This window comes from Haliotis asinina, chromosome 6, assembly GCF_037392515.1.
Source record: "Haliotis asinina isolate JCU_RB_2024 chromosome 6, JCU_Hal_asi_v2, whole genome shotgun sequence".
In the NCBI taxonomy this organism is placed as follows: Eukaryota; Metazoa; Mollusca; class Gastropoda; order Lepetellida; family Haliotidae; genus Haliotis; species Haliotis asinina.
Window position 1 is genome coordinate 52,465,958 of NC_090285.1, and position 24,850 is coordinate 52,490,807.

At 37.8% G+C, this 24,850-nt stretch overlaps 2 protein-coding genes across 2 annotated transcripts in view; one reads left to right on the top strand and one right to left on the bottom strand.

The window, feature by feature from the left end:
• Window positions 1–316: 316 nt before the first annotated feature.
• Window positions 317–20,459, top strand: LOC137286770 (carbohydrate sulfotransferase 15-like). The gene is made up of 8 exons (XM_067818761.1): window positions 317–362; window positions 2,755–2,989; window positions 10,364–10,571; window positions 14,022–14,144; window positions 15,131–15,287; window positions 15,589–15,742; window positions 17,485–17,632; window positions 19,135–20,459. The coding sequence occupies exons 2-8, from the start codon at window positions 2,780–2,782 to the stop codon at window positions 19,317–19,319; spliced, it is 1,185 nt and encodes a 394-aa protein (XP_067674862.1). The 5' UTR covers window positions 317–362; window positions 2,755–2,779; the 3' UTR covers window positions 19,320–20,459.
• Window positions 11,343–24,850, bottom strand: part of LOC137286768 (small ribosomal subunit protein uS9m-like) — an 80,537-nt gene continuing 67,029 nt past the window's right edge. Inside the window, exon 15 of the mRNA XM_067818760.1 lies at window positions 11,343–11,353. The gene's annotated coding sequence lies outside the window, so the exon portion shown is untranslated. The remainder of the gene's footprint in view (window positions 11,354–24,850) is intronic.

The window sequence follows — 24,850 nt, forward strand, 5'->3', positions numbered from 1 at the left end:
TTAATTACGGCATTTTTGCAATGATATGTTTTCAAGCATGTTGATTTCAGGATGATAATTGTTAGTTTTTCATTTCACAAAGCTACCCATCTTCATTCCAAAACAGCATGGACGTTTGTGGGCTGATCGGACTTTTCAGCATTGACCATGGCAGTTCGTTTACATGAAATCATTTTTCTCAAAATATTATGTACACAGGCTGCTCATACATGTAAATTAGATAATGCATGGGAAACATCTGTTGTCACGTATAGCGAGACTGGTTGTCTCGTCACTATTGATCATTAATACACTACAATAATCTGCTGTGACAAATACTTAACACTGTTCCGTGACCTGAACAGATAGCAAAGACGTACAAGGTAAGCACTCATTTTTATTTGTATATTGCCGTGTGTGGCGTTAAAAAATCCAACCAATCAACCGACCAACATCATGATTCGTAGGTTTATGTTGTTATCTGACAATTGGACTATCTAATATACGAGTAATTACCTTCCAGTTTGCACAGTGGATAAAACTCAGTAGAAGCTGATTCTCTGATGTCAGTAAAACCAGTTATGTTAGGCTCGTGCGGCGACATTCAGAAAAACACCGATGATAGTTTATTCAACCCAGATAACGGCTTGCTATGAAACGTGCAGTTCACGTTCAAAGAACTTACAAACTGTTTGCCCTTTCTTTTAATGCAACACTTCTCCAACCCTATGGATGTACTGTTTGAGAGCCTTAAGGCGTGACTGTTTAAAGCTAGATACAGAAAGGGACACATGCCACTCAAAGAACATGATAAGAGAATACATTTTGTCTCATTTTCATTTGACACTTTCCATTTTGTGATCCATATAGCTGAATTATCAAATGAAATGGGCTGGCATTTATCAGTAATACGAAAGATGTTAGCATGATTTCTTTGATTCAAAGGGATCAGATAAACGTATTTAATATAACCTAGATAATTCATCGGAATAAACACTTCCGTCACATCGAGCAAATACGGTAATATGTTATGTATATCACATTGGTATATCACATTTGTAAATGCACATGCATTTCATCCACTCATTGTCTGATGGAACAGCTATACTGCATTTCAAAGACACGTACACACGTAGCCATGTGAATGTCTAAAATTGCATTATTGCCGTGTCGTGTCTACATAGAACAACTATATCCACATGAAGATTTAAAATCGCTTAATAATTATAATGACATGAAAGATACTAATTCTGCTTGACAATGCTATAAAAATCTGTACTGAAACGTCGCATCATATATAAGAAACAAAAAAGCAAAATATCAAACCTTTTCATTACTCATCAACTTCTATATTGCTAATCAAGCAAACTATATCTGTCACTTCTTTTGATCACTGTTGCTTATATAAATGACTTCACCCGTACCAGAAAACCAAGTATTGTATGTATTTAGCCCAGATCTAACAAAGAAAATGAAGAACTTCAACCCTCAACGTAACTAGTTTAAGTTCGATGCAGCAGCGTTGACACCACAGACTTTACCGCCACGTGCTGACCTGGCGATGTCTGGTCTATATCTATGTAAAAGAAATATTTAAAAGAAACTCGAATACCGCCATCTACTCGACTTCATCTGACGTCTCCCTGTCGAGAACGTCACACAGACCACTATTGCGTTGTAAAAAGTAAAGCAAACACGTCAGATTATATTGGGATATCAGATACTAGTATGGTTTTCACAGTTTTATTTTCGGGACATGCTGTGTTTCAAAATTTTGAGACTATTGGAAATATGTGTAAAATCAAGATGGATCAGTTAGCATCACACATTCTGTGCGTTTCTATATTATGTAAATGAGCATTGTCATTGTAGAGTCTCCGATACAATATACTTTCTATAAGTATCCGTCAATCAATGTGTTGAGTAGACGTTGACCAGGCCTTGATATACGTCAGTGTCACACTTGGATTCAAAATCGACCATTTGTGTTGTTCTCCCTTTATTGTCATTGCGCGTGGTTTATTTGAATTACAGATTCCAGCTGTTGACGCACATGTCGCGTTATATTTCTAATGTGTTGATTGAAGGATTCACAGGATACGTGATCAATAAGCTACTGAGTGGGATGGTGATGTCAACAAGGTTGATTTGTGCAAGTGGTCTGACAATATCCCAGCCGTAGCACGACGAGGTACAACCACAAGACGCAAAGACCTGAACATCCTTTATCCTTTGGTGCTTATAACGATTGGCAACAGTAGCTAAGATCAGTTTTATAAGGGATTATATTTAAAGACCGGTGTGGACACAGAAGAAATTACGTCTTATGCGCCATCTCGTGTGTTAGAGCAAGCTTTCCAACATCCGGTGTCATGGCTGATTTTCATTTTTCACGTATTCCGCATCTGTTTTGTCCTACCAAACTGAATCTGTCCCTTAGAATTCCTCTACTCTGAAGTTCTAAATCATTATTCATATACTGTAATACAAATCAACACCGTTTATCTTGGCGTCACCTCTTTCCCAGAGAAGATGGTTTGACTATTGTAAGTCTGAAGAATGATGATAATATTAAGGATATACAACTTCTTTTTTCGTTGAAAGGCGGCGTATTGGAATAGTTTGTAATGTCTAATAGTTTCTAATAGCTAATGTCGTGATAGCCGTTCATAAAAGAAGTTAGAAAACGTCTGGCTGAACGTTCATTTTTATTATATTTCTTTAAATCATCGGTATCAATCATCAAGTGCAAGTGGTTTAACACTCCCTTTTCAGATCTCTCGGCTACTGTGTTTCAACCATGTTTAAACGGTTCCTGTACAAGTGTGTGGTGGCATTCACAACGGTGGTTTTGGTGTGTACAATGACATACATGGTTAACCATGTGGGACAGAGCACACGATTCCAAATGGCATTAAGCCTTGGAAGGCTGTTCAAGGAAGAAGCTTATGTCCCTCAGTTTCCCTGCATCGGAGCCATACAAGGCGAGGACGAAGATCTATTTTGTTTGGTAAGATTTCAATATATTATATCGTTTAAACTTCATAAAAATGTACACATCATAATGGGTGATTTAAACATCTGACAGGCAATGGGATCGTAACTTTTGTGTTAATATATAGTTTTATTCCCGCTATGTGAAGACTGTACATAGAGACTGGTTCCATGAATTAGTAAACCAATTCGTTTGTTTATATTTTAAATGTTTACTTGATCTGGGTTTGAAGGTTCTTGTCTTATCACAGAGACATTAATCTAACTCAGCCTGTTTAGTTTATACAAACTATACGTTTAAAGGAGACGATTTAAGGAGAAATCGATCTGTTGCAGTGGACTCTTGCTATCGCAACATCTTCCTTCTCATTGTTGTACATGAAAACGATATGATATAGGACATTTATAGAGCGCACATATCCACACACTAGTGCATGCTCAAGGCGCTGGTATTTTCCCCTCGATCACTGGATGTCAATCTCAACAACACATCGAATTTCAGTTTCAACTCCCTTGGGGGTAAACAACTGTTGCTGCCGCTTGGCGCACCGAGTTTACTGAGGCTCTCTCATCCTCACGAGGTACCCATTAACCGCAACTAGGTGTTTGCACGTATTCATGTGGCCACCATCTGGTCATATACGAGGGGATGTCAATAAATTTTGAGCCTTGAGCATTTTTCATACCCAGGTGTCACAGCTTATGGTACGACATTGAACCTTGGGCTGATGTGATATATAAGTTTGGGTATCTTACTCTCAGAAGTTATTGAACAGCTCACATTGACAGATAGACACACACACACACACACACACACACACACACCACCACCACCACCACCACCACCCCACACACACACCCCGTAGTGATTAAGTTTTTAGTTCTTGAAGGAAACTCGGCGAAGAACATTGAAGAAAGGGGAAGTCTCAGCAGTTTATGGGAAGTCTTCCCCTTCATCTGTTACCATCAAACGATGGGTCAATGAATTAAGCATGGTAGAGAGAGTCTTGAAGATGACCCCCGTCCAGGTCGCCCAACAACATGCACTAGTCAGGAAAACCTTAACAGAGTGCATAGACTTGTGCTGGAAAATCGTCGAATCACACTCCACGAGTTAGAGGAGACTACAGGCATTTCACACGGATCAATCGAGACAATTCTTCATGAACATCTCGTCATGTCTAAATTGTGTGCAAGATGGGTGCCAAGAATGCTTACAGATGAAATGAAGCAAACAAGGGTCACCATAAGCAACTCCATGCTAACCAGATACAACAAGAATCCAGAAGATTTTCACTTTAGGCTAGTAACCTGTGATGAAACCTGGATCCACCACTATGATCCTGAGAGCAAACAAGAATCCATGGAATGGAAACATGTCACTTCTCCCAAGACGAAAAAGTTCAAAGCCTCCAGATCAGTGCAGAAGGTAATGGTGACAGTCTTCTGGGATAGCAAAGGCGTCATCCACATAGATTACTTACCAAAAGGAAGAACAACCAATGGAGAATATTACGCTACCTTGTTGAGGCAAGTGCGACAGTCAGTCAAGGAGAAGCGCCGGTGCAAGATCAGACGTGGTATTCTTCTACATCAAGACAATGCTCCAGTACACACCTCTCGCGTTGAAGCCGCTGCTGTCCAGGAATGCGGTACGAAATCTTGCTGCATCCCCCTACTCTCCAGACCTGGCACCAAGTGATTACCATCTGTTCCCAAATCTCAAGAAACATTTGCGTGGTCGTAGATTTCAGGATGATAATGAGCTTATTGCTGCTACCGAGGCTTGGTTTGAGGATCAAAATGGCGCCTTCTACAGAGATGGCATCAGCGCCTGGCAGAAAAGATTAAACAAGTGTCTTGACTCCCAAGGTGACTATGTTGAAAAGTAAATGTGGTTCATGCCAATATTTTGTGTTTTTCTATGCAAGGTTCAAAACGTATTGACATCCCCTCGTACCAACTGATCCGTGGGTACTTTTAAGTGCACAGGGTTGTGACAAACACTGAAAGAGACTGCACACAAAGTTGACTCCAAGGTTTTCCGGTCACAGGTGGGCTCGATCCCGACACCTCCACTTCGCTGAATCACTAGCCAGGCGCGTTAGCCAGCTCGCCAACCATGGCCCATGTTACACTGATGTATATATAGAAAAGGTATTTTAGTCAAACGTAACATCCCAACAGAAGACTCATGAAATACGGGAAGACATTTGATGCACGTATATATCTTATACATACATGTATAGGCGTAGGTAAAACTGTAAACGATATTGTTGTTTTCCTTCCCAAAACAGAAATATTCATGCTAAAGCGCATTGTGCAAATAATGTTCAAGACTTAAATGATTGTCTCGGTGTTTTACGCGTGCTTGTTAACAAGACCAGTGCATTTTCAGATAAATGTTTTTCTTTATTTTCAATAAACTACAATGTTGAAAATGTGCTTGTGTTGAGTCATCAGAAAAATGACATGACATTAGAAAAATCAGTTCGTCTTTGTTATAAAATTGTTTGAGACTCTGGGGACAAACTTCTATCCAGAAGATGAGTTGATCCAGGTTTTATGACAAGCGGTAAAAATCCACATCTAAAGGGCTAAAGCCAAAGGTAGACGATGGTCCTCACATTTTACTTTAAAACATATGATTAAAGCTCAATTTGCATCTAGCATTGCCTTTTAGATCTAAACTTATTTGTAACTTATATAATTTCGATCAAACCACTTTTACCCCTTATATTTTTTTCATCACCATCAGTAACAATAAATATTTTCTTCTTCAAATTATCTGTTTCATTTGGGGAGGAAGTTAAAATGTCAATAAGGTAAATTATTGAACTCACTTTACAGTTCTATACTGAAGAGCAAAAGTTTCGAAAAATATGAAACGTCATAAAAGTAAACGTTCCTGTGTATATCTTCTTTTTAACAACTTGCTAAAACTATTTCTTTTTGCGTTTCTTTTGTTGTTAGTATATTTCTGATTTAATCAGCCTGATAGACGCGTTACTGGAAACCAAATGTTTCGATCAACTTCTTCATACTGGTGGAGGCCAACGCTGTAACAGATACAACCCGTCTGCAAGCCTTGTCTTGATCTATACGCGATACTGTCCTTCCTTTTTCTGTTGACAATTTGACTAAGTGTCGTTAAAACGTTACTTGTTAAGACGTCGTCCTTAAATTGTGAGTGGACGGATTGGAAAACACATCAGTTTGGTTTGGAGACTTGATCAGCGTCTCCGGTGATAAACGCTAATTTAATCATATTGCATAAACATGGATCGTTGTTTCTTCAGCCGAACCGCCGTGATATTGCTAGAATATTGTTGAAAGTGGCGAAAGTCGAAACGCATTCACTCAGTCTTCAGCAGAAAGCATATTTGCGATTTATAGTGTACGTTTTCTGTAAATTCCACAAATAGAAGACTTGTCTCGCTGATTCAGATATAGATTTATTTAGTTTCAGATATTCTGTTAATCCACTGGTGTGTCAGTCACTGCAGAAAGATCATCTGTTTATAGTTGGGATTTTATGCCCAGTCTGAGAAAATACGGGTCTTGCGTAACTAATTTTCATATGTATAGCAAAGTCAGAACTATTAAAAATATAACACATACCGAGGTTACAGATTACATGTGTCCAGGTTTTGTATTGTTTGGCATATTCCAATTAAACTTTGATATATGTTGAGTGCAGTGGACAAGAAACTTATGTGTCCGTCGTACAAGTTAATTATGTGTCCGTCGTACACCGGGTCATGACCGTGGTTGTGGATGCTTATATACGTTGTCAATCCCATTTCATTCATATATTTCACTGAAGTGGTGGAATGGAGGACATACGCCACCGGGCATTTTACGTAACTACTCTGTGCTGTGCAGCAATATTCTCACACGGTTAAATGTATGAATATATAAACTGTTAAAGATAAAATATTTTGCAAATCATTTGGAGGCGTTATTTTGACGTTAATCGAGTTATAGACTCTCAGTTAGCACCCTATCACTCTTTTTGTACTACTAAAATCCCTCGTGTATATTGGCCTCATGACTGGTACTATATGTTCCTCTTACTCCCACCTCATAATTCTACATACCAATTGCAAGTATTTGCCAATTACATGCTGTCCTTAAGATCATAATGTATATGCTTCTCATCACGTGGCCGTAGTCATTCTTTGCATGATAACGAAGTATGATTCCACACTGAAACGTCGCTGTCTACAAAAATGGTGACCCATAAACCTGTATTCTTTATTATTTATAAAAAATTGCATGCCTCATTAAAAACAAGGAGCTGTTATCCATAAAGGTGTATGCTTCATTAAAAACAAGGAGCTGTTATCCATAAAGGTGTATGCTTCATTAAAAACAAGGAGCTGTTATCCATAAAGGTGTATGCTTCTTTAAAAACAAGGAGCTGTTATCCATAAAGGTGTATGCTTCATTATCGGTATGAGACTGCTCCGACAGAGGTATAAAGACTGTTACCATCATGTGTTGTATCAACTTGTTTTTGCCTTATTTGGTATTGATTCGTGTTCTCAGCTCCGATGTATATCCACAGGCGTGGGCGAATGGAATCATAGTGTCCCAACATAAGAAGGGTAATGTAAATAGACTTGATAATTTTCGTGGTATTTCACTCATAGATGTTTCGGGTAATTATTTTGCATTGTCCTTAGTAATCGTCTTCAAATGTTTCCAGACTATGATGACATTATTAAGATTCCAGTGGCTCAAGATGGGTTTCATAAAGGTTATCTGTTCGATAGATAATATTTTCACTTTACAGTTTCTTGTTCAGAAATATCTTTCGAAAACTAGATTGCTTATTTGATGATTTTCGAAAGGATTTCTATTCAGTCAAGAGAACATTATTTTGGCATTCGGTTTTTAAACAAGGTATTTGGAGTAGATGTTTTGCAGTTTTAAGAAATACATATTCTAAGAATTTGGCTTCTGTTTGTCTCAGCCATTCGTCGATGGGTGATTACTTCGAATCACTGAGTGGTGTCCGGCGAGGATGTGCAATAACAAATGAACCATTTCTTTTTTCGATGTTTATAACGAAATGTAAAGGTAATAGTATATTACAAGCTTGGGGTCTTAAGGGTATCTTTATTTATTCAGATTATATGGATTTATCGTTATTGTTGTATGCAGATGATTTCAATTTATTTGATGACACTGTTATAGGTTACCAGAGGAAATATTGATATACAACACCTGTATTACGTAAGTATTACAGATTTTGGGGCTTAGATGTAAATATGGATACGAAGGAGGTGCTAGTGTTTCGTGATGGTGATTTTTTTCGTTCATGGGAGAAGTGGTATCATAACGGTATTCCAGTTAAGGCGTCAATATATTACGGTTATCTTATGGTTCTATTTTCTACTTATGGTTCTGTATTCTACTAGATTGTCTTGGACAAAAGTGTACTCATACCCTTCAGAGTAAAGCTAGTAATACCCTCTTTACTACGAAGTCTTTTTGTACAAAATATCCAAGTATACCTGTAAAGTTAATGTTCAAGTTGTTTGATAGCAAGGTTAAACCTGTGTTATTATATGCGTCTGAAATGTGGGAGTTCGAGGGGAAGAAGTCGACTGAAATCTTTCACACAAACTTTTGCAAAATTATATTCTTGGTGTAGCTAAGCAGATTTCTGGTAACGGAGTTTTAGGAAATTGTGGTGATTAAATATGTATGTTGATTATCATGTCAGATGTATAAGTTACTGGTGTGAATTATTGAGGATGTCTAAGGAATATTATGCTACCTCACACATGAATGTCGCCTTCTGATTCACTAAGCGCTATTCTATTTTTTTCAATGTACCCCGCTTACAGGTGATGTATTATTTTCAATGTACACCGCTGGGAAACTCTTCTGGTGCTTCATGGTAGTACTTTTTTTATCTCGAATAACATTGAATCACGCATCAAGCACGGAAATTACCGATATTTTGCGGTTGAAAATCGATGAAAGGGAGATAACTCTAAATCTGTTTACCTTGTGTCGTCTGCAAAATGGCGATTCGCCTCGCATTCAACAGAAGTGCTTCAAACAGTTCAAAATTAAAATTCAGGTGTACGGTAAGATAAATACGTTGGTCACATGGTCACATGGTCACATGGTCACATGGTCCCATAGACTTATGTACCCTCATGTATGTTGATTATGATGTCAGATGTGTAAGTTATTGGTGTAAATTATTCAGGATGTCCAAGGATTATTATTCAAAACAACTGGTAGAGTAACGTGGTGTACCTCTGTTAAATATTGCTTAAGTTCTTATGACTTCGGTTTTGTTTGGTATAGTCAAGACGTAGGTAATATTTATATTTCTCAGTTTATACAGTTTTAAGAAAAGAACAATTGATTGTGATAAACAGCATACTTTTGGTAATATAAATAGGTCTTCTCATACTGTTAGAAGAAATATTTGCATTCTCAGATTAAATTTCCTTCTTTTACGGTATAATATAAGAGGTGTGAATGTCGATATGTATTTGTAGAATGTGTGAAGATTGGTTGAATGAAACTGTTATACATTTTTGTTTAAGGGTAAAACCTACAATGTCCTTAGAGATAGATTTATTCCTCTAAATAGTCAGCTAATAGTCGCTAATTATCATATACATTAACTGGTAATTGTATGTATTGTGCATGGGCCGATGGCCTAAACACCGATAAAAAGAATAATGAAAGAGGTTGTTATCCATAAAGTTATTACCAAGAACATTATCCATAAAGTTTTATGATTCACTGCAACAAGAAGTGTTATCCATGAAGTTACCTGATTCACTATAACAAGAATTGAAGTTGCAAGCTTCATTATTAACAAAAATGTTATCCATAAAATTAACTGTAATCATTAACTGCAGTTATTATCCATAAAGTTATACGCTTCATTGTTCATAAACGGTGTTATTCATAAAGTCGTATTCTTCATGATAAACAAGGAGTTGTTATCAATAAAATTGTATTCTTTATGACAAACAAGAAGTTGTTATCCATAAAGTTGAATGCTACATTGTAAAGGAGCCGTTATCAATAAAGGTTGTTATCCACAAAGTGGTCAAATGTAACAGATGCTATATTTGGGATTAGAAAAGTACAGATTCGAGTACTTTTTGGGTTGAGTCCCATGCGGGATTCGAACCCACATCCTAACCGCCTAACCCACTCAGCCACCGCGACATCCACTAAAGATTTAAATCGTACAACTGGTAGTTTAGACTGCGAAATTCGTGACAATTGGAAGTCACAGTGACTGAACGGGTTAGGTGGCAGACTGGCTGAATTTTTCACTCTTCGTTACTTACATGGATTTCAAACAAGATGACTGTTGACAATGTACATGTATGTTTCCTTCTAGAACAGAACATCACTGCTCCCGGACTATAAGAACCCGTGTTGGAAGGATCAGAACGATACCATTCACTGCCTCCCGTATTTCCATCTCATTGGATCCGATAAATGCGGATCTACGGATCTGTTCAGCAGAATTACTCATCACCCGGATGTAGAGACGTGCACATGTCTTCTTGGGAAGGAGTCATGCTACTGGAGCTGGAGGCGCTATGGTAATGCATCATGTTATCTCCTGTCAAAGACAACTGCAATGTACCCATATCAGGGATCACATCCACCATGGTATTCCTCATGTGAAGATACTTATGAAACGTTAAACAGATCGTGTAGCATCAGGGTAAAATCAACGGTCAACACCATATACGTCGTGCGATGAAACCGATTCTACTGGACGATGAACACCCGTCTTTTTGCAAAAAATAGGGGCAAAAGAAATTATACGAGTTTATTATTTTCATGCAATTTGAGATTACATTATTGTTAAGTTCTATTGTATCTATGTATCAACCACAGATTTCGTTTTTGAGATACTAATCTGGCTGGGTAAATTTGGGTGAAAGTAAGATGGTTCAGGTAAGGATTAAAGGATGACGGCAATCAGAGCCTACTTGTTTTAAATCGAAATGTTTGCTGTCAAAAAGCAGGTTATTTAAATTTCTTAAAGTGCTAAATTAATCTCCAGTTATGCTTGTTAGTTCGTTTACTTCTTATAATATGAGATAGATGAATATGAAACAGATGATAAAATAAACCGAAAGGTATGGATATGTGACTGAATGACTAAAAATCACGTTTACATGTTCGATGTACTCGTAATGCAATTACATTGATTAATCCGACCAAATGATTTTCAAGATTTGATTTAAAGTCGGTTGTCATCTGCTGCTGTGCCTGACTACCATGCAGGGGCCCTTTCAAGGTGCAATATGTCATGTCAGTCATAGCAACATTTTAATCGAAAGCGAGACGGTTTAATTTAATAACTCTGGTTTTGATTGACAGATTTTCATCAAAATAGCTGTTTTAGAATGCTCAGATCATGACTTAAAATTGTGGACAATAATATTAGATATTATCGCAATAATATTTCAATGATTATAGAAACGGCGGTTGGTGAGAAAAATGTTGATAGAATATGACCTTTACAAATTGAAGGTATTTATTTTTTTCTTTCTTTTTTTTTTTTTTTGAAAAATGATTTTTTTTTCTCATTCAGCTATAGATCATAGATACCTTTGGTTGGTACCATATGCTTGAAAGAGGCATGCTATTTCCCACGCGAGTCCACGCTATGCATTCTCGTCCACCTCCGCCTCTGGCAAGTCTAACCGCAGAATTTTTCCCAAATTATGTTTTTCCTGATTCTGGTATATCATTTGAAGATCATATATTCCTTTGGATGGCATTGTGTTTATGAAAACCGATTACAATGAAACAAAAGTCGCTAGTTCGTGTTTAAATCAGCAATATTACATAAGGTCATGACATAGTATCAACGATACCAAATATGAAAGATAAAGTTGGCATGTCTCCGATCTATGTTACACTGACAATCATTAGCACACTGATCAGAATGGTGTATTGGTATCTTACACACTCCTCGTATACCTCTACAATACACAGTTTTTTCCGATACATTCGGAATCCTTTTAACTGTAATAAGTGATGTAATTTCTAGTTCTTATTTAAGCTTATGTGGGTTCGAAATATGAATATTTTCGTAGGAGGGGAAACATTTGCAAATTGGTGCATTTATACATGTTTTCATGCCTTAAAACTTCTACAATGGAAGCTGTTAAAACCGGCATCTGTCCATTCCGGTACGTTGTCAACACCGACTTAAAATTTCAGTCCCATTTGTTGTTTTTACATTATCATCAGCTCTCCAATCCGGCACGTTGTCTAGAATGGATTATGTATTTGGTCCTTATGAATGCCGGTTTAGACAGCTTCCACGGTACATCATTCAGGATGTCAGTGATATGTATTTGAACATTGTATATGCTTTTTTACCAGTGCTAAAGCTAATTAATCACAAAACAACAACAACAACAAACTTTGTGTGACGTATTTGAAACGAAGTTTCATACTGATTGGCTGGCTAAGCAAAACATTGTTATGCAAGAATTCACTGTATACAGTTCTGAGAAAGCAGTAGGTGTCGTTCATTTAAAACACGCTCTGCTGATCACAGCTGGCTGCTTCATTATATCTTTTGTAACGATTCAGTTGACTACAGCCGACTTGGTAGTGTTCACCTAGGTGAGGTCTGTCTATATTGTAGAACTTATGATATATTGTCGCCGTTCATCAACTAAAGAAGATAGTGATTCATGTGAGCCTATTCCACGATGAGATATCTACTATCAATCATTAACAATCTACTGAAAGGACAGGGTAGTTATGAAATTGGGAAATGAACGACATATGGTTTTAAGAATCCATATAGTCAAGGCCACGCACTATTGTTCATATGTATAGACGATTTCAAGGTTTTCCGTGCAAATTCCAGTTCTAAAGTGTCTGCTAATGTCTATACCAACTTCTGTGCGCGGATTGATGCAACGTGACAATGGACCCTCTGAGGTACGATTCATGCAGATTCAACCTGATACTGGCCACATAAATTTTCAACCCGCGTATCCCACCCCTTATTATCCTACCCGACTCGGATAACCGTTGTTATATTCTTCAGCAAGGTGGCTAAAATTTTAAAACACATTGAATATCCATGTTTCATATTTCAATAGTGACTTCAAATTATGTCTACATCTTCAAAGCTAATGCAACCTTTTTGTCATGAAAGAATATTTAACTTGTCCCGGAAAACAACACTTCTGAAAGAAACCCCCAATCAGTTCATGTTTTAATTGAATTGTTTATACAATCATATGTCATCTAGGTTGGTTTATATTAACTTAACAACGTACAGACGTCAGTTACTTTCACAATCCTATTCACTCTCGATATCACTCTCCACACCCAGGTCAGGTGGAACTGGAAACACCAGTTTCTATTCCTGTTCGCTGCCAGAAGTCCAAATCGGAAACATTAAACCATCTGCAGCTTCCTGCTTAAAGAAAGTTAGGGCATTGCTGGCGATTTCTCGACACAGATGTCAAACGGCGACTTTGTGTCGGCTGTTCGGACATGTTGATTGTCAACTGACAAAGGTGCGCCCCTTTATAATAGACCCTACCAATAGTGACACGGCCACGCAATGTATCCGTATTCACTTGATCAGGTCAAACCGAGCAAGCTGTAATCATCCTTGTTTGAACAATCGGTGAGAGGTTGAGTTGGGAGGGAGTGGTTGAGTTGGGAGGGGGTGCTTGATTTGGGAGGAAGTGGTTGAGTTGGGAGGGAGTGCTTTAGTTGGGTATAACGCACGTTTGAACAGCATTTTAGTAATAGCATGATGTGTGAGAAAACCCGAAGCGATTAACCTCTCACACATACACAGGTATGCTGGAACCCAAAGAGACTGGAATCGAACTGAATAGCATACATTTCTGTCGTGTACTACTGAGACAGTGGCATTTGGCCAGTCTAGATTGCTTATAATATTCAGTTTTGACCTTGTAACACTTGTAATACAGCCGTATGGCTACGGATAAATCACGACAATGCATAATATGTATTGTTTCCAATATGTTTTCCAGGTTTCTTTAATAAAAGAAAGAGTGATCGTCATCAAAGATTTTCTGACTACATCAACGTATTCAGAGAAGCATCCGTCAAAATAAAAGTTCATACAGTCAATGATTATCACACTGGAATTGTAGGTGAGTTATAAAATAGAACATATTGATTATTGGCTCATAGCTACAGGCAAACAAGGATAAGTTGGGCAGGCGCTGAAAATAATATTCGGTGCATGACAATGAGCAAACCCATTTGGTTCGTGAAAGGGAGAGCAGCTGTATGCTAGTGCATGTGCAGAGCTTGATGAAGAAATTGATTTCGCGCGAAACTGCACACGTCTTGCTCATAAAACTCACGTGTTTCACCCAGCGCACTACAATTGATCGCGGACAACCTGGGACCCCCTCGCTCACAATGGCAAGCGCCAGTGTGTGGAACTCATACATGCTAATACAGGTCAATTATCAGGTCGGTTCTCAACTTATCATTCTTTGCCAGTAGTTGCTGGATACTTAAAACTAGAAATCCCTTGTTTTGATTCGTTGTAATTGTGTTGATAATCGTAAGGGGGGCAACGGGGAGAATGATAGCCTCCTGCCCTTTTGGTAAAGACGAATAGCACGAACATATAGCTGATAGGATAAAGATCATAATCGGAGTCATTTTGGGATTAGTGAAATATATCCTGGCGGTATAAAGGGCAGAATCTACACTGAAGTTCAGAGGACATATTATAAGGTGGGTAATTGGCGTCAAAGTTTAAAAAGGCTGGGTTACTGAAGCCAAGCTGTTAGTGGAGGGTGAAGGAACTGCTATTTCATAGCAACTCATACCTCCTTGTTTGAAGTGTTTGAATGAGTCCCTTTTCGCATTTTGGCAAGATGTATAGTTCTTAGAGAGTTTCAGTTAATGGCTTGGGGAAACAATATACACTTAAGTTCACATGACATATACGACAGAGTCATGGATATACAATGGATCAAGCATTGTTTTTTGATGCCAAGATATCAGTGAAACTGAAATCAATCATAAAATAGACCATACCTCATTGTTTAAACTGTCAAATCTATGAATAAACTTTGCATTTTGCAAGGTATCTCGTTCTCAAATATATTTTGTTCCCTAGGGGACGGAACTCCGATGGACTTCTGGGATTTCCGTGGATGGACTAGAATCCCTCAGAACAGAGGGCTAAAAGAACCTTTAGTTCTTACTCCACATTTAATGCGCCATGTGTATAAACACATAAAGTTCCTTCTAATCTTCAGGAATCCGATAGACAGGTATATTGTCAATGTTGTTATGGATACTTAAGGATGGAAATGTCACTATAATCTAACATTTATTTTTGTTGTATTTTGACGTGCTTCTTGTGTAACATTGTGTTGTGATCGCTTCAGAAGAGCCTCTAATATGTCTGGATCGACGGTCAGGATAACCCGGGTTTAACTGTGAAGTGGTACTGTTACTTTCTGATTACACTCGATCTATTTGACTTGAAACTAAACTGAACTTCCATGGCCTGAAGCTTCCGGATAAACACGGGTCCGCACAATTCTGATTTAGCTCTATTTTGCTTTTCAGGCTATATTCTGACTACTTTTTCCTGAACTATGGACATTCACCTGAGTCGTTCCATGACCATGTTATCCTTTCTATCAAAATGATGGAGCGCTGCACCAGGAACAATTCGTTGAGAACATGCATGTTCAGTGAGAAGATGTACGATCAGCTGCCGGTATGTCCTGGCTTGAACTTTCTTTCATAGCGCGTGTGTGAGTTGGATTTAACAGCGCAGTGAACAATATTCCAATTACATCAAGGCGTTTCTGTTTAATGTGGGAGAAACCCCCAGAGTAATGCAGGTCTCAGAAGTTCATCACTGTCGTGAAATCAACATGTGTAGTGTTCAATAACCTAGAAATATAATCTGTGCCATAAGAGAGTATACTGATAATAGCCTCTCTGTTTACGAAGCAAGCATGTGTTGTCAGTTTATCTGAGACTTTACTAATCACTGTACAAGAAAATCTTCAAACATGACCGTTATTGCATCAAACAAAACGATTCCCCTGTTCATTCTAATTAGTTATATTCTCAAACAGAAGACCTTTCATGTGTATCTTCTCTGTTTCTCATGTATAATCTTTGTAAATATTGGGAGAGGGCGTCATTAAGTTCGATAACTTATGCACAGCCCTTTTCTTCAATGAATAAAATATGTTTAAATCAAAAGTCACCGTGCAAAGGTAGGCATATTCAATGACGATGTTAACATCTTGGGTTCTAATACAAGATTGTCCAGTCTAATATTACCAGACGTTCCATTCCCAGTAACTTGATACGCCATTTAGGTTATTTCTGGACACAGAAAAACCGTAAAACATTAGGCCATTAAATCGTAGGTATAGCTTATAAGAGCGTTGTAAGATCGCGATTATTCGAACCGAATATCATAATTACATCACATTTTATAATCATGAGAATGCAGTGAGCTAAAATAGTTAGTGGCTGTATTCTCAAAGGGTGTTAAAGTACTGTAAAACCATTGTCCTCCTGAGAGGGTACGTAAGTCCCTAAACTTTCAAAGTCAGTGTAACTCTACAAACCTTTTCAGTGGCAGAATGTGTTGTTTAATTATGGCTAAATATCGGTACAACTCACAATAGCTGAAGGGATGGCATATATCCAGCTACGGTCCATGCAGGTAGGGAAAGTGCTGTACGTGCCCATGGTCCCTGGAGTGGTGGTCTACTTTTAGTTGCTGGCGATCCTCAGCCTTTTTTATATTGCACGGTCCTAATGTAAAATGCTATTTCAAAGAGAGTTACAAGTTTCTTTTCTTGATACTGTGACATTCGTTTTTGTTTTACTCTCCTTCGTTGGCGACTTTTATAATTTACATGTATTTTGGGTGAATTCAAAACATGTCTTAGTCATGATATGGCTGAAAAATTGACGACGTGACTAACTCGTGCCTGACTCACTAAGTCATCATTACATCACCACTGGACTCTAACTAGCAAATTGTCAGTAAGTATTGTCACTTGGTTCCAGCATTTTACTTCACTCGTCATGTGATTAAGTGGGAATGAGTGGCCCAGACTCCGGAAGTACCTCAATTTGTCATCGGGCACGCAAGAAACTTTGCATTGAGGTCTGTCATCCTCTTTGGTTTCTTCACTCCCTCATTGAGCTTTCACGAATGTGAAAACCTGAAAACGGCTTTAAACTAAGGTTATCTGCACGATCACTTTCAAGCGGGAAGCGGGGTTTGGGCACAGCCGACTATGACACGGCACACCTGTACAGAGCCAACAGAAGCAGGCTCCATCCATCCAGTCACCTTGATTTGGATCCTTGCCCATCAGGCGGTGTACGTCCTCGCTGGTTCAACCAGCGAGTTCTGTGTCTTTTTATCGGATACATTTGAAATACTGCCGAGTACGGAGTCATTCATTATCTGTTACCATCTTTCAGACCCGACTCCATATTGGCTGTTACTCGGTGTTTCTCAAGGAATGGCTTGCTGTCTTTCCGAGGGAGGACTTCCTCATCTTGAAGACAGAGGACTACAAGACAGATTCACAGGGAACTCTCCGAGACGTCTTTAACTTTTTATTACTACGTATGTTGCATAATGCTTAAGAACCATTTAAAAAAAATGAAGAAGACGATAATTGATATTTTTGTTTACACGATGCCTTCACGATACTTAACGTGATACTTAATATGATATATAACATAATGCCTACATTATAAGTTGTTCACTGGTCACGAGGGGCCCATGGCCTCATGTACATGAGCCCATGGACCCCTCGCGACCAGTGAACAACGTATTTATCTTGCAGAACACCTGAATTTTAATTTTGAACCGTCTGAAGCACTTCTGTTGAATGCGAGGTGAATCGCAATTTGGCAGACGACACAAGGTAAACAGATATAAAGTTATCTCCCTTCCATCGATTTTCAATCACAAAACATCGGTAATTTCCGTGCTTGATGCCTGATTCAGTGTTATTCGAGGTAAAAAATACGTACTACCATGAAGCACCAGAAGAGTTCGGAATTCCCAGCTGTATACATTGAAAATAATAGAATAGAGCTTAGCCAATCAGAAAGCGACATTCATGAGTGAGGTAAGATAAGGTACCTTACATGATATGTAGCATGATACCTACATGATACGTACACCGTATCTCACATGGTACCTTATATGGTACCTTACATGAAAGCTTACATGATACCCATATGGTACCTAGCATGATATATAGCATGATACATACAGAATACCTAACATGCTGCCTTAAATGATACATACATGGTACCTAAATGGTCCCTTACATCATGCCTATATTATACCTACATCATACCCACATGTTCACGGGGTTAACAAGGTACATAACATGATAAAGAACATGATACCTTACGTGGTACCTACATGATACCTGCATGATACCTAGATATTACCTGAGTGATATCTACGTAATAGTTTACCACCACGATACCTAACATGGTACGTAAATAATACCAAACATGCTGCCTTACATGATATCCACATGACACCTAACATAATACCTACATTAGGCTAGTGGATGTTTCTGCTGTGTGTTGCGCCACAGTTCACTATGCAATGTTTATGTACTACATACACACTTAAACCGTAATATCGTGGGTTCGGATCTCGGTCCATTGTCTGTAGGTTTGTCTGTACCATACCCTGGGTTGTGAGTTTCCCCAATGTGAATTACTTAAGGTTTGCCTCCGACAATACCTTCACACGCTTGGAACGTGACTACGAAGCTTCTATATGTATAGATCAAATCTGAGACATCTATAAATAATCAAAATGATTATACCAATATGTATGTATCAAATCTGAGACATCTATAAATAATCAAAATGATTATACCAATATGTATGTATCAAATCTGAGACATCTATAAATAATCAAAATGATTATACCAATATGTATATATCAAATCTGAGACATCTATAAATAATCAAAATGATTATACCAATATGTAAATATCAAATCTGAGACATCTATAAATAATCAAAATGATTATACCAATATGTATATTTCAAATCTGAGACATCTATAAATAATCCATTTGGATGTATTTTCAGCTCCACTGAATGAAACGGCTATGGACAGTCTCACCCATCTTAAAAGACAACACGAAACGAAGGCTAAGAAAGGTGCTCCTGCAATGAAGAATATTACAAGAACAATACTCCATGAATTTTACGCTGAATATAATAAAGAACTCGCTTTTATGCTACACGATGACAGATTCCTATGGGAAACATGACAGGGTGTCATTACCCTCTGTTATGTCTAATATTCAAACATCGTGTAAATAAATGTCATAAAATAGTGATAATTTATCTGGAGCATATTGTGCAATATTTGTGGCACGGATGTTTGTGTAGTACCCCGACGGGGCGAGCATTGCTTCCTATCAACCACTTGTTTTAGTGTCCGAAATACTTACACGATACTAATTTGTTTTCTCGTGAAATCCCAGTACATTGATACACCATTTGGGGATATTTGTGGATACGGAAAAACTGTAAATCATCAATCATCATAATCGAAGGTACAGATTATCATAACATCGCCTTGCTACCAATAATCAGTATTGTAACTGGTTTCAGCAGTATCGTTCTCTCGTCATGTGAGAGGGGATATAAGTGGCCTTGACACTGATGCACTGCAGTTTGCCATCAGGCACGCCAGAGACTCACCACTGTAGTCTGGTGTCATCAACTGTTTCTAGGTGCCTCAACGTATTAGGGTCAGGGAGGTGCCTCAGCTTGTTAGGGTCAGGGAGGTGCCTCAGCTTGATAGTGTGAGGGAGGTGCCTCAGCTTGTTAGGGTCAGCATAATGGAAAATGTGTGAGGCCCGCATCCATTCGGAACTCCCATATTTAAAAGTATCCCGACTGACGCGAACTTGAATAGCTTGAAAACGGCGTTAAATGAAAACACTAATGCTAGAAGAGGTTTGTTTAATATACAGAATAACCACATTTCACGCTAATTTTTTACAACGGTGTATAGGTTTTGCAGTGTGTAGATTGTCCGGTGGTAAAGTGTGAGCCTCTGTCATCGTACTCGAAAATGAAATGTCTTGGAGTGTGCATATTATAACTGTGTCCTTTGCACTTTTATTATAGCAAATTCATCATACCCAACGAGTTTAGTTTTGGACAGATCAGTGGTAACTGATGAAGTCCCATGTGAACAGGGAAATGCTGAAATGAATTCGTGAATAAATGTTCCACTGAAGATGTGTCCACAGCACTCATCTAAACGGTATCCAAACATTGAAATGCTGAAATGAATTCTTGAATAAATGTTCCACTGAAGATGTGTTCACAGCACTCATCTAAACGGTATCCAAACATTGAAATGCTGTAATGAATGCTTGAATAAATATTTTCTTATCGACTTGTCTCATGTTTTCCTGCCACATTAAAAGGGTGAATGAAAATATTAGTGACCCGGTGATATAACTTGTACGAGTATAAATGCAAATTGAAAAATCTTATTAAAAATATAATTGGAGATACAACAACATTCATCTGTAAAACGTTTCTACCTGGTACTCTCACAGGAACACAGAAGTAGATAAGAACATTTACTTTATTTTTGTTATGTACAAAACGTGCATACTGTTTGCCGATATGCTCTTGTATAGTACAGCAATCTTTGAAATGTCATTTGTTAACATTTTGTAAAATTATTTGAGATAGGACATTCTGGACACCGAAGACTGTAATTCATATGATATGGTTATATTGTGGAGGCAACAGCTGTCATCACATACAAGGACCTATATTGTCTTGATGGTGTTGATTGATGGGTGCTGTACTCGCAATCAATAAGCCAAGAACAGGTGTGGATAGATTAAACACTTAAGTGATAGATAATCAATCACGGATCATAATATGGATTTTGCTTTTATTAAAGTTCCTCTATGTGGGGTGTGGAAAGAGAGAGAAAGAGAGAGAGAGAGAGTGGGTGAGTTTAGTTTTACTCCACACTGAACAATAGTCCAGCTATATGGCGGTGGTCTGTAAATAATCGAGTCTGGACCAGGCAATCCAGTGCTCAACAACATGAGCATCGATCTGCGCACTTGAGAGAGAGAGAGAGAGAGAGAGAGAGAGAGAGAGAGCACAACGAAAACAATAGCTCACTCTTAAGAAATCCTTTGCGGAAACTGTTCTGATACATACATTTTTAACTCCTACATCGCAAGATACATTGATACACAATACATGACTACTTAACATGGTAAATTTCTTTTGAGGAACAGTGATATCATCCCTATAGAATTAGGATTTGTTATTGAAATAATGAAACAATTTTAATACGGGATCACTTGACGTTAGTGGTGCATATATGTATGAACCGTTACTAGTAGGGATCTGCCTTCCTGCCCTTGGCCTCCTTTCACAGAGCACTAAGGTGATCGTACGCCGCTAAGGTAACCACAGTGCATTGTTGAAGAATGGGAGTTTCGGTTAACCTTAGTTAAGGCTGCTTCGTGAAAGAAGACCATGATCAATTACGTTAATTAGGTTTGCACAGGAAACTCCTGATTGTGAACTTCTGTTAACTGCATTGTTACATATAGGACATGTGTTTAAGCTACTACGAAGAAACATGTGACCTGAATCCGGAGCATTCTGAAGAAGGATTAATGAAGCATACCCGATACCACTCTTCATCAGTAACAGAGCAGTACAGAAAGTTATTCTATCAATTATGCAAAATGATAAAGAACCATTTTTGTAGTTTATAAGTAAACACAATGATACATTAGTGGAAATGTTTCTACTTTTTTCCTACGCCGCAGACATCTACTGAGGAGCGCTGCCATTGGCGTTTTATGGAAACATTAGTTATAATAAACTACATGAGTATTGCAGCTGATTCTAGTCTTTATACTTTATACTTTATACTTTATACTTTATACTTTATACTTTATACTTTATACTTTATACTTTATACTTGTCGATTAAATACATACTTGAAAGTAACACGTATAATTCTAGATTGTGTTGATCCCAGTTTTGGACTTATCCAAGCTCTGGTCGCAAAAATACGCTCTCCCTTTCATAACTCTGAATACACTCATAAAGACACCACTCACCCGGATGACACGGAGACGCAATTCACTGTTGCGCAACCCAATATAGCTCATAAGTCTGTTACAAGGACGTTAAAGAGGGAAACAGTTTTGACGATACAGTTGTATACTGTCTTGGAGTACACGACTCCTGTTTAGCATCAGGTACGTGGAATTTCTCATGATGACTTCCCGTATTTGTTAGGTGTTTGGGCATAGCGATTGTAAATAATGATTAATTAAATAACCCCTTATAGTATATCATATTCAATATAAAACTGTAATCGGGTGTCATTCATAGGATGAGACACGTCATTAGCCATACTTTGCATAGCAAAGATGAATACGTTCAACAACTGCACATTCAGCTACCATTAACTCATTAAGGCGAGGAGACGCGCATGTGCGGCAAAGTAATTAGCTACTCACAGCGAGAGCCGCGTATGTTCGGGAACAAAAACCACCTCTCATTCAGCGAGAGACTCACATGTGCGTTTTACATTTAAAATTTGTACTGTAGCTAGTATTTCAATCAATTTAGTAGTACTGATCAAAGGTTAGCTTTTCTTACGAGAGAGGGTACCTTCTGTGTTCATCATATGAAGTATCAAAGTGTTTTGATAACAATTCCTAATCATGTCATAGGCTTATACAGGTAACTGAACACATGTCTGCGAGAAAGGGGATTATGAGATGTTGTTACAGGAGGTAAGTGTTCGTTGCTCGTCATTGGGAGTGAGTACTAATAATACAATTTGTGCACATTGATTGAATTAACGATGACAAGGTTACAAAACCTTCCTCTAAATTAAATCATTCATTCGTTGTAATAGTTTTTATAATGAAATGTAGACATAGATAACAATCCTGTATTACACCCATGTTCGTATAGATTCGAAATAAACCAATTTACTAATTTGTAGACCTAACTCAAAGGCGACTATTGATTTTTCATAATTCTAAAGTTGATAATGTTACATAATCGTGCAATATGAAGTGATAACTCATGCATCGACTCATAATATATGTACACATATATATTACACATAAACCAAACAAAGGTAACTGAAGCATTTTGTTCGAGCTGTTGAGCAAATTTACATAAGCATTGTGTAAGAAACGTTTGTATTTGATCTCTGTAATTATTACGTGTTACAATGAACTAAGTCTCTATTGATCCATCGTCAGTAAACGCAGGATTGATACACATGCGCATGATCATTCAATCAGACAACAGTAATGAGATATTTGAACACCTCTGTCAACCTCGAAATAACAGCGTCTGGCAGAATGCATGTCCATGCTTCTCCGCCTTTGATGACAGTTTTGTCCCGTGACAAGTGTGAAGCAAACTAATGCGCTGTTATATCATTGGAAAACCTGTTTTAGGTGTCACGCCTATTATCAAATCTTCTGAACCTCGTTTGCATTCAGTATATATAGGCATGTCCATCTTCATAAATATTTGCAAGTATGCACATTATAATAAATCAGTATCGTGTCACTTTTCGAATTCTCTAATACATGTACTTGAATTAGAACATTCATTATAACAATCTGCTGATTATATTGAAATGTTCAGCAAGACATTATGTTTGAGATTCTGGTAGTGTGCGCAAAATGTATATGCAAATAAATACTATCTCTACTCAATGGTTGGATTGGGTTATTCGGGGCAATTATAATCGGATTGTAGCGCTTTGAGCGCTTTAAGGAAAAGTAAACTTCCGAAAGTGATTGTTAGTCCTGTGTGGACATCTTGTTTGCATCTTTACAATTATGTATGTTCACGATACACAAACCAGCATATCGACTGGTCAACGATCTAGCGAATATTCAATCTGTATCCAAGTAGTCTAGTGACCAAACGTGCTCTTCAGAAATTTACCCCACGCCCCATCACCTGTGATTTCTTCTGTGACAGGTATTTCATGATACGGTTGGTGATAGACAACAAATCAGCCACTATATTGAACATTTGAGATACCAAACGTTCTAATCGGGAACATTGATGACGCCCCATCCTAAGACCCTTTGTCTTATATATGTGCAAGGAATAGTATATATATATACTGCATAGTACATAATATATATATATATATATATATATATGAGACTATATATATATATTATGTACTATGCAGTATATATATATACTATTCCTTGCACATATATAAGACATATATAAGACATATATATATATATATATATATATATGTGTGTGTGTGTGTGTGTGTGTGTGTGTGTGTGTGTGTGTGTGTGTGTGTGTGTGTGTGTGTGTGTTCGTATTATAACGTATATTTTCTAAGTTAAATCTAGATGAACCAAAGTGGCAAACTGTGAATCTGCTCCGTGTAAGTCACAGACTACCATATTAGTGCTTTCCTTGAAAAGTTCAGTATACACTACCAATGTATCAGCGAACACACTTCTTTCATGGAAGATTATTAAGCATGTACGTAAATTATTCTTTACTGCTAGATGTTTTGTACAATTTAACCTCACACATTGACGTGAAAGGGACAATCGGTTTAAGTATATATACGTATCATGTCTTACATACAAAGAAAATATAAGTGTACACGCCTACAAAGGTCTACATGAGAAAGTGCAATCAAAGTACGTAAAACGTTACATATGTGAAATGTATTCACACCTGCTTTCTTTCAACATATATCTTTACAACACAATTAAACAGTAAA

Bases quoted from the DNA above. Each gene is read 5' to 3' on its own strand.
- LOC137286770 (XM_067818761.1), top strand. From the start codon at position 2,780: ATGTTTAAACGGTTCCTGTACAAGTGTGTGGTGGCATTCACAACGGTG. The intron at 2,990-10,363 runs GTAAGATTTCAA...GTTTCCTTCTAG, and splicing joins ACGAAGATCTATTTTGTTTG to AACAGAACATCACTGCTCCC. The intron at 10,572-14,021 runs GTAATGCATCAT...TATGTTTTCCAG, and splicing joins CTGGAGCTGGAGGCGCTATG to GTTTCTTTAATAAAAGAAAG.